Source organism: Protopterus annectens, chromosome 5.part0 (assembly GCF_019279795.1).
Source record: "Protopterus annectens isolate FY-2018-M chromosome 5.part0, PAN1.0, whole genome shotgun sequence".
In the NCBI taxonomy this organism is placed as follows: domain Eukaryota; kingdom Metazoa; phylum Chordata; order Ceratodontiformes; family Protopteridae; genus Protopterus; species Protopterus annectens.
The window spans coordinates 453,246,362-453,265,528 of record NC_056735.1 but is presented as its reverse complement, the minus strand read 5'-3'; the positions used below and the strand labels follow the sequence as shown (position 1 = coordinate 453,265,528).

The window sequence follows — 19,167 nt, the reverse complement described above, 5'->3', positions numbered from 1 at the left end:
TCAAGTTTATCTCAAGCACAAGGACATGCATATACCTTAAATTTAGCAAATATGAAACGTATGAAGGAGGAGAGGGGATGAATCTTTTTTGGCTGGCATCCAAAGACGAGGTCTTATACTTCTCCTATTCTAAAAGTAGATATAAGTAACAAGCGCAATGAGTTAGCAACACAACAGGAACATGCGTGTGGGAGAGACAGATGGAAAGCATGCTAGGGTTGTGCAAGGGGCATGACAGACTCGAGCTGGGACTACTACTTCATTCAAACAGCTGATATATCACTCACTCTCTTAGCTATCAAGTGACAGTCTTTGACAACTTACTGAACAACTTACCAAAGTCCACACTTAGGATGGGCTAGAATAAATTTGCCTAGGTCACAAGAGATAATTCAATAAAGGTGCTTGGAAAAAAAAAACCCTGGGGTCCAACATATAGTAAAACTGGACAAATGGGGACTGCTGCAATGCTTAATGGCAGGCAGATAATTTCACAGTAAAGCAGAGGGGAAGCAACTGTACAGGGCAGTAAATAGACTCTGAAACACATCCTGAGTGTCTTGGTAGCAGCCACAGGCTGGGACCCACTCCCAAAAATGGGCATATGGGAAAAGCTCTACAACCTCCCAAGAAAGGTTCAGTGGACAATCTCTTACCAGAAAACAATGCTCTTGCATTTAAGTCACTGAAGGCATGGTGGCCTGTGACCATGCTCTGGATCATTGCCATCACTGCCACGGACTGACAATTGTTGGCGGTGAAGTCACCAACCTGAAATACTGTAACACTACTGATGCTTTCAACTGTCCACAGACAAAGCATCAGCAACTGTGGAGGTCCTGACAGGCCATGTGATGATCAGTGGAGTACTTAAGAGGTCTATAATTTTTTTTTTTTTTTTTTTTTTTTTAGGTTTAAATGGAAGAACTGTGCAGTAATAACAGATCAGATACTAGGAGAAGACATGAACTGCATAAACAGCAAGCAAAAACAGAAAAATGAGGTATACATGCTCTTTAACTTAGACAGAAAGACTTGCATATGGCCAAAGCAGCTGTTGGCTTACTGCAGCAAATGCAGTGAGCTCCTTAAAGTAAGATCTGAAAATGTATGCCCTAGAATTCACCTCTAAGCATGACAAAGAATGTTAGGATATGGGCGCTGGGTGCAAAAATATCATGGAAAGCCATCAATAGAGAATACACAGTATGAACAGTACTGTACCATTTCAAGTTCACATTCAGAGTTCATACTAATTTCACTTTAAAGTGTGGAAAAAAAGGCTGGTACTCTGTGGCTTAAGATCACAATGAAAAATGAAGCACCTCTCTGCAAATGTCTTAGTTCCACTCAGACTACAGGAAAAAAGATTTACATAGCAACTTTTTTTCTAAGCGCTGTGATAAATATGCTACAAATTCTGGCAAAAAGCCAGCTGCTCAACGGGCATGAAAAAGCTCCTTTCTAAGGCATACCCAGCAAGGCTGGGGAAAAACCAGCCACGGGAAGTAACTCCTGCTGATGGCAGAAGAAAAGATCACCATAATACAAACACAAAAACTCTGTATATCAGATAGTCTATGATCCGAAGCTAAAGCAATCGTCAGTGTTTTAAAAGCAAAACATTCTTAACTGACATGCTCCACCTCAGTAAATCTAAATCCCTTAGAGCCACACGCTCGAGGGACTTGAACCTCAGCACAGAAATAAATAGAACTTGCTGGAGGGACAGGTTCATAACCCAGAGGCTCCCTTCACTCTGGAATAGAATTCCAGTTCATGTGAGGCAGAGCACCTCACTGAATCTCTTCAAGAAGAATCTCGATAAGTGGATGGGGGATCGTAGGTTTGTCCCTGGGATTACTCCCGTGTCACTATTAGATAGAGCCACAGTAAACTAAACCTTAAAGGGCACAGTATACTCAAATCAAGGGGTGGCGTAAGCCATACAGAATCGGGCTAGGCTTATAATTGCCCCAGGGCAGATAGCCTAGTATGAACCTATGAACCTAAATGCCTTTTTGCAGCATCAAATTCATAAATATACACAAGTACTAAAAGATAGGATCTGCTATAATCAAAGCCTGACATATCTAGCTACCTAAAACCTTGGCCAGAGTTGCCTAGCAAACTGCATCATACAAAAGATTAAATAGCCTGTTAAAAAGCAAGCCCAAAAATGTAGTCGAAAGATCATAAATCTGACATACAGTTGGGTTTGATGTGCACCACGTGACTTTCCTAAGTCGTCTCTGCACAAGATCATATTCCATTTCGTTCACTTCAGTCTTTAGCTTCTCCATTTCATGCTTCTTTAGCTCTAGCTGTTTAGCTATCCGCTCCATTCTTGCTCGCTGATGAAGAAGCAAAGCTGTAAAGTTTTTGAAAAGAAAAAAAAACAGCAGGTTAAAAAGCCAAGAAACTGCAAATGATGGACTATAAAAAGTTCCAAAGGCAATGTAAAATGTAAAGATTTCATGGAATACACATGAAAATGTGAATGTGTAAACACAGTAGCTCTTTCTTGCAAACATCTTGCATACATACCTGCAAGATATTTACCTAAGACTCATAGGAGGGGAAGTGGAAATTTGGTGCTAACAATACTAAATGACAAATGTCCTTCAAGAGAGATGCAGTAGAATCTGATCTGGCTAGTAAAATTAATATAAGCAAAGGTACCAAAACAAAACCACAGTTTGGTTATCTGGTACCCTGAGCAGCTCCCCAATCTGCCACTTCCCTCAACTCTGAGCAAAAAACAAAAAAATGCTGTAGACAACAATGAAAAGTTTTTGCTCTGAAATTTTAGTAAACTGCATGCTACAAATATAACAAATGGGTTGCTACAGCTAAAATATTCCACATGATGTGCTTCAGCCATGTACTGACATTAAGTTCTGAATACTGGCACTGTGCTACTAAACCACTGGCATCTGCTGGTTGTGCTCTCCAACACCTCGCTCCCAGGTCAGCCACCCGCTTTACCCTGCCCTAGATAGCCCTCTTTACCAAAGTATTAAATGGTAACATTGCCAGTTGTAAAGAATTTGTCCAAGTAACAGGTGGTTTTATTTTTTTTTAAATGTTTTTTTTTTTTAAACTGTGGTAGTCAACCATTAAAAGGCAACTTAACAAAAGGATAAAATATTTTCTTATCAGACCATTTGCGAGGTAACCTTCCTTGCTGCTTCTACAGTTTGGATAACAAGGCTCTTTTTCTATGAAGCTTCAGTACTCAAGGGCACAAATACCCTCCAAGTCAACTTGTCATGGTGACATGCTCCATGCCAGAAGAGAGAAGACCCAAGTCCTGAACTGCACTGTTTGCCTCCAGCCACTATATATATATATATATATATATATATATATATATATATATATATATACATATACACACACACACACAGGTCTACTTTCATTCACTGAAAACACATTTCACTGAATTTCAATTCACCCACACCAAATCGCTGAAAGCTCGAATCACTGAAAACTCATTTCACCGAATCTCATTTCTTTGAATGCAGAGTACTGTAAGGCAAGTAAAACGTATATGCCCTTTTCCCCACTGTAGTATGATCCTGGAGTCAGTATATATAGTTAGGGAGGGTGTAGGGGGCGAAGCCTCCCACCTACTTTATTGTTAGCTTTCAGTGAAATGAGATTCATAAATATAAAAGCAAACTAGGTGGGGGACTTCACCCCCCAACTATATATACTAACGCCCAGATCGCACTACAGTGGGGAAAAGGGCACATACGTTTTACTTGCCTTGCAGTATTCTGCATTCAGTGAAATGTGATTTGGTGAAATGAGTTTTCCGTGATTTGAGCTTTCAGCGATTTTCTGTGGATGAAATGTAATTCAGTGAAATGTGTTTTCAGTGAATAAAAATAGATCCATATTTTACACACACACACACATATATATATATATATATATATATATATATATACATGCATGTACAAGTATTCTTATTTTGCTTGATTTCCAGGAAACTCCAAGCTGTCCGGATATCCAGATACAGAAGCACAGGCAAGATGGTAATTAACCAACAGATGTGTTCTTGCTGAAATCAATCTGTGACAGGACCTTCCTTAATGGGTCTAAGATGCAGAAAAATCCCAAGCAGTACACAACCCGAAGAAAGACACAATTCAGAAAACAGCTAGCAGGCAAAGGTTCAGCAGGATGAGCCCCAAGTACTGAAGCACCAAAACATAATCAGCTTTTCTGTACTCCAGCCAAACTAGTAGTGATTTGTGATGGTGTGAGCCAGTTATCAAGAACTCATATGACAAAGTTTTGCAATAAAGACATTCCTGAAGCAAGCACTGGAAACAATCATGCCCCTGGTGGAGTAGCTTTTGACAGAAGCATTTTCAAATTAGCAGTGCAAAGTCAAAGTAGACTTTTTTGGGATTCAGAAATCACACAAGTGCAAAAAGTGAACGAAATTCTGTTTCTCTGGATTGAATGTGCAGACAACATATAGACTATTTTCAAAGACATTTACACATAACACCTAGATGTTACATCACAGACATGCAGGTAGACAGACTAATCTTTCTTCTTCTTTCGGCTTTTCACCTGTCCGCTCATGATTGGCAGTGGAGTTTTACAGTGTCAAGTTGCCAGCCCGGCACCCAACCTTCCACAGAAGGCACACACATGCACACACTCACACCCAAGGCCAATTTAGAATGTCCAATCCACCTATTGCATGTCTTTGGGATGTGGGAGGAAACCCACGCGACCACAGGGAGGACATGCAGACTCCACACAGAAGGCACCCCAGCCAAGAATCGAACCGGAGAACCTCTTGCTATGAGGCGGCAACGCTAACCACTGCAGCACCGTGGCCGCCCCAGGTAGACAGACTAATACTGCACATAATTAGAAACACATTTTAACACTTTTCAAAGTGAACACTTACTTGCACGAGACTTTAGTATTGCATAGGTAACTTGGTTATGAGATCGCATTGATCCTTGCACAGAAAGAGACATTTGAGTATTGCACTATGGACCTTAGAGTATTGCACTATGGTTAATTTATGAATTTGCAATAAGTATTGCACTGAAAGAAGTGATATTTTACTACACTGCTACTGCCCTAGATGGCCTATAAGTTACAGTCATGGTGAATATTGCACTAAGTATTGGATGAGACTGGTAACCAGGTTAATGCACAGTTTGAGACAAGCCTCTACAGTTTCTACTGACCCAGATGGCCATCATGGAGCGTAGTGGTTACTAGAATTCAACAGCATGATGAGATTAGGGAAGAAGCTGTTCCTGAATCTCGTAGTTCTACAACATATGCTTTGTTGATGCAGAACAGTCTGTAAGCAGGGTGAGTGCACTCTTTAATTATTCCTCTGGCCCTGCTGAGATATCAGGATAAATACAAGTCGTGGATAGGTGGTAAAGTGGCCTTAATAATCCTCTCGGCTGTCTTCACCACTCACTGGAAGAATATGTGCTCAGAGGTAGAGCAGCTTCCATACTATACTACAAGGTTGTTCGTCAGAATGCTTTCTACAGCACCTCTGTAGAATGGTAACTTGTGATAGCAAAATATAATACACCTGTTATTTCACTAGATGACTTGCTTAGAAAGTGCCAATTTGTCTTATCCTAGAACAAAAGTAATGAACAGCTGGCGTCATGCCTTCCTATAGTCTTGCAATTAGGTCAGGAAGAACCTGAGCTGGCAGTGGGTGTGAAGGGCTTCCTTCATTATTTTTTACTCTCTTAAGAGGGCAGGCTGGAAGGACTGATTTATGGACATTTCTGAAATTGCTTTTGTTTGAAATACTGGTTGTTCCTGAGGGAGACACAATCATTGTGAAAGATTAGATATGATTCCTTATATACAAAAGCCTGAAGCTGAGAAAATTTACAGCTAGCAATGATGGCCACTAGCAACAGCATCTTGCACGAGACAAATTTCAATGCTAGTTTACTCTTCAACAGTGGAAGGAAAAGCCAGTCAGACTTAAAATGCAAGTGTCATAGAGGCAAGAAGTTCTTCAAGAAAGGACAGCAATGCAGAATCAGTTTAAGGAACTAAATGACTGACCAATTAATGCTGGACAACCTTCTTGATTTCTACAAGGTTATGTGCACAGACACAGAAAACTTGTAAACAAGGGCCACTGACCAGCCAAGGTAAAAATCATACAGGCACTTAAGTCAGAAATATCTGCACACTGGCTCATTGGGTAATGTACATGGCTCTGGGTCCAGGGTTCAAAGCCTGCCTCTGGTTATCAAGTCAAAATCTGCATACTGCATATTCCCCATCTTTGAATATTTTTTTCCCTGGGTCCTCCAATTTTCTTGAACTGCTAAATGCTGACTAATTCTGTACTAAATAATGTATACACATAAAATATACGGTATTTGGGTAACACATGATAACTATATAAGCAAACAATTGCTCTCCAAATCAGGAAGCACATGAAAGCACTATGCCCAAATAAAGAGTCTCTACTGCTTGTCAGAGCATGCGTACCATGTAGATGGTTTCTTACTAGCTTCAATCACCCAAGAATCCCAGTCAAATGTCCCAATATATCCTCTTCATTATCCAAGCAATTGTTTAGTAGCTAGGTGGGATAAGGAGAGCCTCATGGTTCTGCTTGTCCTTCAAAGCCACTGCGGTATGCAGAACTGCTGGCAATTCTAACTGGTCTAACAATAAAGTACAGTTTTGTACCTACCATAAATGTAGATGTTCGAAGATCCACATTGCTGCAGTCCTTACACTTGGGTAGTCCGCTGTCCTCGGTCGGCCCGAATATCAAAGTATTAGGCTGACGTCGGTCAAGGCGCTTAAGACTGACATCAGAACGTCAGGGTACAAATGCGCATGACTGACGTCATATCCTCAGTCTTTTCTTGCCCCAGATGTCAGAAGACCCTAAAAAGAAAGGTCACAACCAAAAGACAGCAAAAAACAACCAACCACCCTTGTACTAATTATATGTACAATATATATAATATCCACAATATTCACAACCCAAACCACACAACCGCCTCTAACCACAGAGGGGAAAGGAGGGAGGGTAAATTGGACTGCAGCAATGTGGATCTTCGAACATCTACATTTATGGTAGGTACAAAACTGTACTATGTTCTTCATCTCACATTGCTGCAGTCCTTACACTTGGGTAGAATCCCAAAGCAGAGGTAAGGGAGGATGGCAAACTATAAAGCAGTAGGAGCTGCCAAAATGCCCTGTAAAATTGCAGTGGCAAAACCAGCCCTAGATTTAGAGTAAAGTGGAAGGTGGTAATGCTTAGAGAAAGTATGCAATGAACTCCAAGTAGCTGCCTCCAAAATATCTTTAGTTGCCACCCCCCTTAAGAAAGCTGTAGAAGTGGCAGTAGCCCTAGTGGAATGAGGCCTAATCCCAGCTGGAATCTCCTTACCATGATGGGAATAACAGAAAGCAATACAAAACCCAATCCACTTAGAAATAGTTTGTTTTGACACAGGCTTGCCCTGAGAACCCAAAGCAAATGAAACAAATAACTGCTGAGACTGCCTGAACCCTTTAGTTCTGCTCAAATAATATCGCAACTGCCTGTGTATATCCAAAGTGTGCAAAATCTTTTCCCCTTTATTTTGGGGGTTTGCATAAAAAGTAGGCAAATGAATAGTTTGGTTTAAAGTCACACTAGAAACCACTTTAGGCAAAAAGGAAGGATTAGTACGTAAAGATACCCTATCCTTGTGGAAAATTAAGAAAGGCTCAACCGCCATAAGGGCCTGTAATTCAGAAACCCTTCTTGCAGAGGTAATGGCCAACAAAAAAGCAGTCTTCCATGATAAATATTTCAACTCAGCAGTAGCTGCAGGCTCAAAAGGTTGTAGAGTGAGTTTCTCCAACACAAAATTGAGATCCCAAGCAGGAGTAGGAGCTCTACGTGGGGGTCTTATATTCTTTGCCCCTCTAAGGAATTGCTTAAACAAAGGATGAGAAAACAATGGTGGGTCACAGTCATAGTGAGCAGAAATTGCTGCAGCATGAACCTTAATAGAAGAGAAGGACAAACCTTTGTCCAGTAACTCAGCAAGATATTGAAGAGCCACACTTAAATTAGGCTTAGAAACATCAAATTCCTTTGCTGCACTCCAAAACAAAAATCTCTTCCATTTATCTGCGTACACTTTCCTTGTACTAGGTCTCCTGGCCTCCAAAATAACATTCAAAACTTGCTGTGGAAGCTGAGACCCTCCAGGGTTTAAAACAGAATATGCCAGGCTGTTAGGTGAAGAGAGTGAAGTTTGACATTGAGTAAATGACTGTTCTCCTGAGACAGCAGGTGTGGAATCAAGGCAAAGGCCATGGAGGCTCCTGTACCAGACTTCTCAGTAATGGGTACCAGTGCTGTCGAGGCCAATCTGGAGCTATTAAAATCATCTTTGGCTTGTCCTGTCTGACCTTTAGAAGTACCTTTGGGAGGAGAGGCAGAGGTGGAAAGGCATACACATGAAGATTGCTCCAATTGAATGAAAGAGCATCCACTTTCCAAGCTGTGGGATGAAACCTTTTGTGCAAAACTTTGGCAGCTGGTAGTTTAGTGGAGAAGCGAACAGATCTATGTCTGGAGTTCCCCATAACACTGTCAATTTCTGAAATACATGAGGATCCAATTTCCACTCGTGGGGATCCATAATTTTCTGCTCAACACATCTGCTAAGGAGTTCTGTGCTCCGCAGAAACCTTGCCTGAAGATTTACCTGTAAACTGAGAGCAGTCTCCCACAAAATCATTGCTTGTCTGCATAGAGGATAAGAATGTGTTCCCCTTGCTTGTTGATGTACCACATGACAGTTGTGTTGTCTGTTAGAACCAACACCTGCCCTGGAAGAAGTAAATCCTTGAAAGCTATTAATGCAAATTGGACTGCTAACATCTCCTTCAAGTTGATATGTAGATGTTGTAGTCTGGCAGGCCACGTGTCTTGAATCCACTTTCCATTTAGATGAGCTCCCCAAGCTTTGTCTGAGGCATCTGTCGTTAGAATCTGACTCGCCTCTGGCCGGGTCACAGAGAGTCCCTTGTTTAGGTGACATTCCTGAGCCCACCACAAAAATTCCTTTTGAATGCAAGGTATTATCTGAATGACAGTGTCCATATCTTGGCAGTGCTGTGTCCATACATTTTTGAGATACCATAGTAGCTTCCTCATATGCAGTTTGGCATTGGGAAGCACCAGAATACAAGATGCCATGAACCCCAATGCTTGAAGGACTGTCTTTGCAGTCAGCCTGGACTGATGAGACAATTGATGGAAGTAAAGGGAAAGATTCTTTTGTTTGTCCGGGGTCAAAAAGGCCATCTGGGATGCTGTATTCAGTCTCACACCCAGAAAGCACATGTCCTGAGAGGGTACTAGACTGGACTTTATTTCGTTCACAGAATACCCCAGGCATCTTAGCACTGCTATCACATATTGCAAATGATGAAGAAGTTCGTCCTTTCCTTGGGCCAGAATCAGGCAATCGTCCAAATAAGGATAGATCTGTATTCCTTTTAGCCTGAAGAAAGCTATCACTGGAGCCAGAACCTTCGTGAACACTCTGGGCGCAGTAGATAAGCCAAAGGGCAATGCAGAGAACTGATAATGAGAAGTCCCAGCTCAAAACGCAGATACTTCCTGCAACTTAGCCTGATAGGAACATGAAGGTAAGCCTCCTTGAGATCCAGAGTCACCATCCAGTGATCTTTGCCCAGCAGAGGTAAAAGCTGTCGTAACGTCAACATTTTGAACTTGGGAATGTCCAGATAAGTGTTGAGGATAGATAAATCCAAAATTGGTCTCCACGTGTTCCCCTTCTTTGGTACTAGGAACAGGCGAGAATAAAATCCTAGGCCCACTTCTGGCAGAGGGACCGGCTGTATGGCCCCTATTTGAAGTAGCAGAGAAATTTGTTTGTGAGCCTCTATTCTTTGCTGAGGAGGAACGTCTGGCATGCCTTTGAAAGGAGGCAAGGTATGGAAATAAAACCTGTAACCTTGGTGTATGATATCCAACACCCATCTGTCCTGGGTAATTAAACTCCAATTTTCTTTGAAGAGTGTCAACCTTCCTCCCAAAGGCGCTGCCAGACAAGAAGGCTCTGGCAGCTGAAAAGGTAGGTCATTGGGCCTGTTTACGAAAGGACTGGCCCCTGCCCTCACCAAGACTGTGCAGGTGAACTCCCTGTTCTAGGTCTGAAAGAGCCCTGAGCTCTGCCCCTACCACGTCTAGATCTTCCCCTAGACTGTGAATCATAAGAAGGGTACATCCACCCCTTAGCAGGCCAATTCCTACTAAACTTCGGAGGCTGAACTTGCAAAAAATCTTTAACAGCCTGCATAGACTTAGCCTTGTCTTCCATTTTCTTTAAGACTGCCTCCACAGGTGAACCAAACAACACATCAGACTGTAAAGGAGCATCTAAAATCCTTGTCTTAACATGGTCAGATAAATTCTGATCCCTCAGCCAGGCGTGCCTGCGAAGAACTGACCCAGTGGCAGCCACCCTAGACGAGGCCTGTACAGCATCAAAACCACATTGTAAAGAATGCTTACCCACCTGTTCAGAAACATGTACCAAATCTTGTAATTCTTTACACTCAATGCCTTCCGCCAGAGCATCTACCTTAGACTTCAATTGAGAAAGAAGATAGTTTTGATATTTCAACATGTGAAACTGGCAATTCAAAGCCCGCATAGCTAAGGTGGAAGAAGTATAGACTTTCTTTCCCCATCTATCCAAAGCTCTGGCCTCTTTATCTGGAGGAAAAGGATTTTTAACAACAGAGGCCTTGACGCCCTTAGGTCCCTGACTAACTGTTTCTGGGTCCGCCCTAGGACTCTTATAAAGATATTTATGAGCTTCAGGAACCCTGTAATACCTGTCAGATTTAACAGGAGCAGGAGGCAAAGAATCAGGATTAAGTGAAGCCTCTGCAAACACATCTTCCACAACATCCAGAACAGGTGGTATAGCCAAAGGCCTATGCTGGGGTAAAAGCAAAAATTCCCTAAGCCTTTTCCTGGAATCAGAGAAGTCCTGACCTTCCCACTTAAAATGTTCCCTCATGGAATGAAGAGTCTCTGAAAAAGAAAAATCCTCTGGAGGAGAAGCAGAAGGAGTAGAATCCTCCACATCAGAATCAGAATAAGGAGAATACTCCTGCAAGTCTTCAGCCGAAGACTCTGAAACATCCAAGCCTGCTCAAAACTCCCCAACTCTGGTTCCACCCTAGGCCTCTTATCAGGAGGGGGCAAAGAACCTCTAATCAAAGTAATTAAATCTTCTGCCATTTTAAGCATGTGCTTCTTGGGCACAGAACCTGATGAACTAGGAGTGACACCAACAGAAGCTAAACCTGGCCTGCCTCTGGGAGAAGCCTTGGAAACAGAAGGAGAGGGCCTAACCACCCTAGGAAGGGAGGGGAGTACAGTAACCTGAGAAGCCCCTTCAGCCTGACTTGCCTCCTGAGAGGCCACATCCTGCAATATCAAAGTCTCCCCCTGGGACTCCAGAGAAGCCTCCGGCGGAACCACCGGTTCCACTGACACCTCTAAAGAACCGGCGTCCGGTACGGACGACTCTTCTTGCCTGGGTTTAGCTGCTTTGTCTTTGTGCTTCTTCGCCGAAGCGGGCGTCGGAGCATCCGACGGCATATTATAATTGCACCGCTTCCCGAAGACCAACCTGGCACAAGCTAACCTTCGCTTAATAGTGCGCTTATTGAACCTAGCACAAAAGCGACACCCAACAACGTCATGCTCAGGCCCCAAACAAGGAATACACAAAGTATGATAATCTCTACGCGGTATCTGTTTCCCACAAGAAATACAGTTATTCACTTTTTCTGACATCCGGTAAACCACTGAGGCAAGAAAAAACGAAAATATTCCCCAACAGGGTACTTAGCCAACTTTGACTCGGTCTGAAACTCCGAATTCGAAAAATTTCAGAACGCCGAACGGCACTTGCAACGCTGCTTCTGCATCGGACCATGCGGCAAAAAAGACTGAGGATATGACGTCGGTCATGCGCATTTGTACCCTGACGTTCTGATGTCAGTCTTAAGCGCCTTGACCGACGTCAGCCTAATACTTTGATATTCGGGCCGACCGAGGACAGCGGACTACCCAAGTGTAAGGACTGCAGCAATGTGAGATGAAGAACATCCTCCCTTTTTAGAGGAGACAGCTTCCTCTGAATGGCAGAAAAGCCAATGTGGGCTCCCAACCCTCACAAGTAAAGTGTCTGTCATCTGAATCTGCAATGGACTCAGTTGCAGCAAGGAAAGACTGCTAAAAATAATCCACTACTCCAAAACTTATAAACAAGAGTCCAACATCAAAAGCAGACTGTAAGGAAATGGTGGACTCAATATCACTTGTTACAGTCCACTACAACACTCACATCACACATGAGAAAGCCAGAGAGAATACTGGGGCTGCTGTCAATAAATCCTGCAAATACAAAAGGGTTCAAATCTAGCCACTTCTAGACTATGTCCTCATTATGGCTGTTAAAAGTCTTGACCTCCTGGGCCCCTCACTGGAGGCAGAAATGACTTGCACTAGAAAGTGCCCAACTCCCCACTAATGAAAGCAACACTCAGACAGAATAAGGTCAGAGGGTATCCAGTTAGTGAAGACATCCAAACTTTGGACAACAAGAGTAAGCACAGCAGGGATGTCACCATAAATTCCTTTGACAAGGCCAGTAGAAGCCAGTCATCCCAATAGGGGGACATGTGAACTTTCTTTACCTGAAAGGCCTTTGAAAATGGCAAGCATTTTTTTTTTTTAATTTTTACTAAATCATCACCACTGTAGGGTGTGCCATGAGCAATGCATTATTAGAGCTGCTTAGAAACCTTAGTGACTTTCTCTCTTTTTTTTTTTTAACTAAAAATTATGTGGGCATCAACTGAACATTCTGCGAGAATTTGTACAGCTGAAAGGAAAACTCACCATATAAATCAGCTGCAGACAGAGCCGCTGAAGAGGCCAAAACCACATGTGGCTACCGGACAAAACTGCCAAGCCAGCCAGATGCGCAATGGACATGAAAAATCTCCTTTCAAAGGCATACCCAGCAAGACTGGGGAAAACCAGCCAGGGGAAGCAACTTCCGCTGATGGCAGAACAGACATGGCAACCATAGCTCTCAAATTATCAGTGCAAGAATATAGACAAAGCCTGAAAAATAGGGGGACAAGGGTCAAAGAAAAAGAAGGAACAGATTTTAAGTACTGCTCTTATAAACGTAGAAGGCCACTAGTGTAACAGGGTCTGTGTGTCAACATATATTCTCTGAGGATATGAAGTCGTTAACTCAAATGTAAGTCACCAGATGGTAACTTCTACCCTCAGCTCAAACCAGTTATCTGAATACCCTGCAAAATTCTGGACAGTTTAGAGGTACAATGGCAAATGATCAAACGAGAATCCGAGGGTGAAAAACAAAAGGCAAAGGTGACAAAACACCTGCTCAATTTCTGAGAGACTTGGTTGGCTACAATCACCTGCATTAGAAGTTGAAGTCAAGTGCAAACTTGCAGTACTGTATTTTAGTCTTCTGTTAAGTGGAAACTTGCAGTTTTAAAAGTACTGTATTTTATTTTTTCTGTTAACTAATTGTTTCACTGAATAGTGTGCTGTGTGTTTCTCTGCTGTAAGAGGGGGTGGTGGTGGTGGTCTTCTCACTTCTTTGTTATCTGATATATAACTGTTAGCCTAGAGGGTTTCCTCTGTATTTTAAGTGCTAGCCACAAAGTTTGAGAATTCATTTTATGCTCAATTTCTGAGCGACTTGGTTGGCTACAATCACCTGCATTAGAAGTTGAAGTTAAGTGCAAACTTGTAGTACTGTATTTTAGCCTTCTGTTACGTGAAAACTTGCAGTTTTAAAAGTACTGTATTTTATTTTTTCTGTTAACTAATTGTTTCACTGAATAGTGTGCTGTGTGTCTTCTGCAGTTAGTTCCCCACCCACCCTCCGTGTTCTTGTCTTGGTGTTAGTGTTGGTGACTATGGAATTGCTGGCCCCTCCTTAAGTCTGTATTTGAACAATCCTCCTGGGTCCATCTCATTTGCTCACTTAACAGAGTACAGTGAGATCATATTCTGAGTCTAGTGTTCACTCTACTTAATATAGAGAAAAGATTTGAGAAGGCCAACCCACTTAGGTTCTTCCTGCCTCTCTCCTTGCACTTTACTAACAAAAAAAGAAACACAATTGCACTTTATTCATCTGCTTTTACTGTATTTGTGTTTCCTCCTACTTTATTTTGCTTTTGCCTCTTCTTAAAAGTACTCAATTTTATTTATTCTGCTGCATTTATTACTGCTTGGTAGTAGCCTGATTAAGTTGTTATTCTAAGCCTTTTGGTTTAAGCACTTGGGCTTCATACCAGTTGTTTTACATAAAGAAGGTTTGTAGTCTGCACTGTTGTGGCAGGACAGGTAGCTTACATCCTTCTAAGCTGGGAATTGCTGATTGAAAGCTCAGTGTCTGCTATTCTAAAAGTGTATTAGTTCTGGTTTATGCACTTGGGCTTCAGGCCAGTTATTCCACATTAAGAAGGTTTGTGGTCTGCACTCGTGTGGGAGGAGAGGCTGGATTCTGCCCTTTTGAGCTGGGAACTTCTGGTCACAGGCTTATTGTGTCTGCTTATTTGAACTGTTTCTTTCTGAAATTGGTGTCACTTGTTGCTGTAGCATAGACCAGATTCAGGCCTGCTGAATATAGCTTTGTTTATATAACTTGAGCACTGATACAGGCCATCTTTTTTTGGAAAAGGTTCCCCTGCACCCTAGTGGCAGGAGTGTGTAGTTAGAACTTGTCTGATTGAAGACTGCTGGAACAGGGCTCCGTTTTGAGCTTTTTTCTGATTAATTGGGTAACTTGTTTAAATCAGTTTGTTCATTTTATATACATATATATATATATATATATATATATATATATATATATATATATATATATATATAAAATGCACTTTATGCATCTGCTTTTACTGTATTTGAGTTTTTTCCTACTTTACTACTAGGGGCATTGACTACAACTCTGATCTGAGATGTATAATAATAAGTATCCTTAAAGTGTTTTTTTTTATTGTATCCGCTTTATTATCTGAAAAAAAATAGTGGTTTCCTGCCTTTCTAAGCTAGTATAGTCCAGTTTTCAGGTTAGTGCTGAATTCAGGGCTGTGTTACAAATCTCTGCGTTTGCCCATACCTTACTTGGATAGAAGGAAGTTTCTCTGTTCACCTGTGAGAGAGGGGAGCTTTGAGCAGCCTAAATGTCCATGGAGGAGTGGTTTCAGCCCAGAAATTAGTAGTTTATTGGCCATTTTGGGCTAATTTCTATCTCTCATTTCCCTGCTGTAAAAAACTCATTTGCCCGGTTTTGCATACCGGGCATCGCCGGTTAGCTAGGGTATAACTACCCGGCCCCACACAGTCTCCTCTTCAATTTTTCCCTTGGAACTAGACAAACTTTCAACTTAAGCACTCAAGCCATTCATTTCCCAGCCCGGCTCTTGCTCAAAACTCATAGGAAGCACTTATAAACCCTAGCACTAGACCCCCCCATACTGTACAGAAGGACAAGGCTCTCTATTCGACTTTACCAGCCAATCAGTAAAACAGTTCACTGTACCTAACAAGGAATGTCCAAAGGGCAGTTTCAGTTGTATTCTCCAGTCCAACTGGTGAATCTGGGCATTTTGAGGCAATGTTACAACTGCCTCATGTACACAGACAACCATCTCCTCCTACCACCAAACACTAATACATGCGAGAGATGCAATCATACAGCCAAACTGGAGGGTAAGCTCTCTCAATCCAAGACTGCATCAGACAGTCAAGAGGAGAAGGGAAATACTTGCATCACACCACCAGTTTCACACAGAACCATTAAACTAGCACCTGCAAAAAACAGACATAAATACACGAAAACATACTCGGAGGCTCTAAATAAAAATCTGCAAAAGCAACAGAGACCTCCAAAGCAGACATCCAAGCAACTTCCACCCCCCCCCCCCAACACAAACCATGAAACACATACTTCACAAAACTAGTGTGCCACACAATCACAGCCCTTAAGGCAAAATAACACACCCAACACACTAGTAATAGGTGACTCTATAGTTAGGCACACTGACGTCCCACTCACTAGGCTGAATAAGGAGAAGGTTACTGTTAGCTGCCTGTCGGGTGCCAGGATCCGCCACATAACACAAGCACTCAGGTCACTCCAGAACAAGTACAAATACAACTCTGTCATTGTCCATGTTGGTGTGAATGACCTGAGCCGTACCTCCCTGGACTACATGAAAAGAGACAAGGAAGAGCTCTCTGATCACGTAGCCCAGGCCTGTATGACCCTGAGTAGCATCCTGCCCTCACCAAGAATGATACCACGGTATAAAGAAAAAATGATCAATTTCAACAACTGGCCAAGTTTCTGATGTCATTCAAAGGGGATCCAGTGTCTGCCCGCCTAGGATGACATGCAGGACAAGCCACGCTGCTTTGCTAGAGACGGCTTGCGCCTGTCACCTTTAGGCTTTTGAATACTGGCCAAGGCTCTTGCCACCCCCACAGTGCCTTTTTTAAGCAAGGCTCAAAAGACAAACCCACCACTGCAAATAGCACAAGTAACAAAAAACTGAGGGTAATGCAATTCAATGCCAGAAGTCTAAACCTCAAAATTCACGCACTCAAGGCACTCCTCTGCATGGAGAAAATCAATATATGTACAGTAACAGAAACCTGGTTTAAGGATCCAGAGAGCACCCCAGCACTACCAGGCTACAACTCATACCATTCATTTCGGCTACAGAACCCGGACTGAAATACAAAAGGTGAGGACGTATCCATATTCATCAAGGATACCCACACCTCCAGGTTAGTGACACAGCACGATGCTTCAGAGATCTTCCACGTGCATTTAACAATGGTCAAAACTGCAATTCAAATTGTAGCTTTCTACAGATCACCCACCATGTCCCAGGATCCCCATTCCATGTTTCTGGAAACACTGGGAAATGTAAAGGTCCTACCAAACACCCTAATATTGGGTGATTTAAATTACCCAAACATTAACTGGGAGAACTACTCAAGTACCAACTCCCCTGCCCACCATTTCCTAGAATTTATAAACTCAAATGCCCTGGATCAACTGGTCAACACTCCCACCAGAGGTGACAACATATTGGACCTGGTCATCACCAACATGGGTGACCGGTGTTCCACACCGGAAGTCAACCTCTCTCTGGTTACATCTGAGCATAAAAAAATCACTCTGGATATCCACATTCCACCCCCACCCCTGGACAAGGAAACCACCGTGAAAAACTTTTCAAAAGCAAACTTCACATTACTTAAGACCAAGATGGAAAGTTTCAAAGCCTCCATGCTAAAGGATAACGCTGCCCAAGCTGCAAAATCCTTTACCAATGCATTCTAAGGGCACCTACAAGACTGCATGGATCGTACTATCCCAAGCAAAACCAAGACTCACTCCTCCAAGAAAAGGAAACCAGTCTGCTGGACCCCTGCCATAAACAAGCTATACAATAGAAGGAGGAAACTAGTACAGAAAAAGAGTAAAATCCCAAGAAGGGAAGATATCCCTGATCAGTATCAGCAAGAAACTACGATCCTTCATAAAATCATCCAAGGCGAGCTTCAAAAGAAAAATTGCCAAGGACTCCAAAGACAACCGCAAGGCATTCTTTAGCTATGTCAAGAATCTAAGTGGCAATGCTCAGATCTGCTCGAAGTTAGTGCAGAATGGCACAAAATACACTGAACAGACTGATATTGCCAACATCCTGGCAAACAGGTTCAGTGCAAACGTCACCCCCCTCTCACCCACAAAAGGGCCCATAACCATACCAGAAGAATGTACAGCCCCTGAAATCACAGACACTCAGGTTAAAACAGCCTTCTCCAAAGCCAAAAACACAGCATCAATGGGACTGGACGGTGTCCCAGGCTGCGCCCTACATGAGCTCAAAGACGAACTAACCCCTCGCCTAAACACACTGTTCAAATTCAGCCTCTCCACAGGCTACATACCCATAGAGTGGCGCACAGCAATGGTTATTCTGCTCCACAAAGGTGGAGCCACAACAGACCCCGGGAACTTTCGCCCTATAAGCCTAACTAGCTTGGTCTGCAAGGCTATGGCGTGCATCATCATGGAACTCATTAACAGAGACATTGGAAACCTCCAAACACTGGACCCTACCCAGTTCGGCTTTGTTAAGGGCAGATCATGCCTCCTAAACCTGATGGACTTCTTTGAGACAGTTACCAAGGCTATACACGAGGGAAAGGTGGTACACACAGCCTACCTAGTCCTTGCAAAGGCCTTCAAAACCATTCCCCATTCTGGTATTATAGACAAGCTCACCAGCCTGAACATGAACCCCTACGTCACAAGGTTGGTTGCCAACTGGCTCATGGACAGAACCCACATGGTGAGAGTTGCGAGAGCTAGGTCTGACTCTAAACTGGCTACAAGTGGTGTTCCCAGGGCTCAGTCCTAGGACCCCTCCTGTTCGGCATATACTTCTCAGAGGTACAGGCAAGCACAGGATGACTACGGCTGACCAAGTTTGCAGACAATTGCAAACTTGGGGCTATAATTGACTCTCCGGCTGACACAGACATCCTCCAAAAGGGTCTCACTGAGACGGATACCTGGTGTCAAAATCATGGCCTCAAGCTAAACACCAAAAAGTGCATAGTCACCCTCTTTGGAAAAAACAAAGTACCCACAAACTACCACATAGGTGGGAGTCCCCTAAATACGGAAGATGGAATAAGGGATCTGGGGACCCAAGTAGATAGTAATCTACCTTTGATAATCACATTGCCAAAGTGGTTAGAAAATCCTTCTATGTGGCCCATCTAATTACAAAAGGGTTCGCATCCAGATCAAAAGAGGTCATTGTGCCCCTCTACTCATCAGATCCATCATAGAGTACAACGCCCCATTTGGGATGTACCTTACAAGACACCTGCAACAGCTGGAAAGACCACAGAAGTACCTCATCAAGAGGATCACTGGCCTCAAACAGATTCCCTATGCAGCTCAACTGAAAAAACTCCAGCTGTACTTG

The 19,167-nt window shown here is 42.8% G+C and overlaps 1 protein-coding gene across 5 annotated transcripts in view; it reads right to left on the bottom strand.

The window, feature by feature from the left end:
- Nucleotides 1–19,167, bottom strand: part of TAB3 (TGF-beta activated kinase 1 (MAP3K7) binding protein 3) — a 1,373,830-nt gene that overhangs the window by 360,402 nt on the left and 994,261 nt on the right. For all 5 annotated transcript variants that reach the window (XM_044072385.1, XM_044072386.1, XM_044072388.1 and 2 more), the window contains exon 3: nucleotides 2,211–2,371. In XM_044072385.1, coding sequence (XP_043928320.1) covers nucleotides 2,211–2,371 — 161 coding nt within the window. The remainder of the gene's footprint in view (nucleotides 1–2,210; nucleotides 2,372–19,167) is intronic.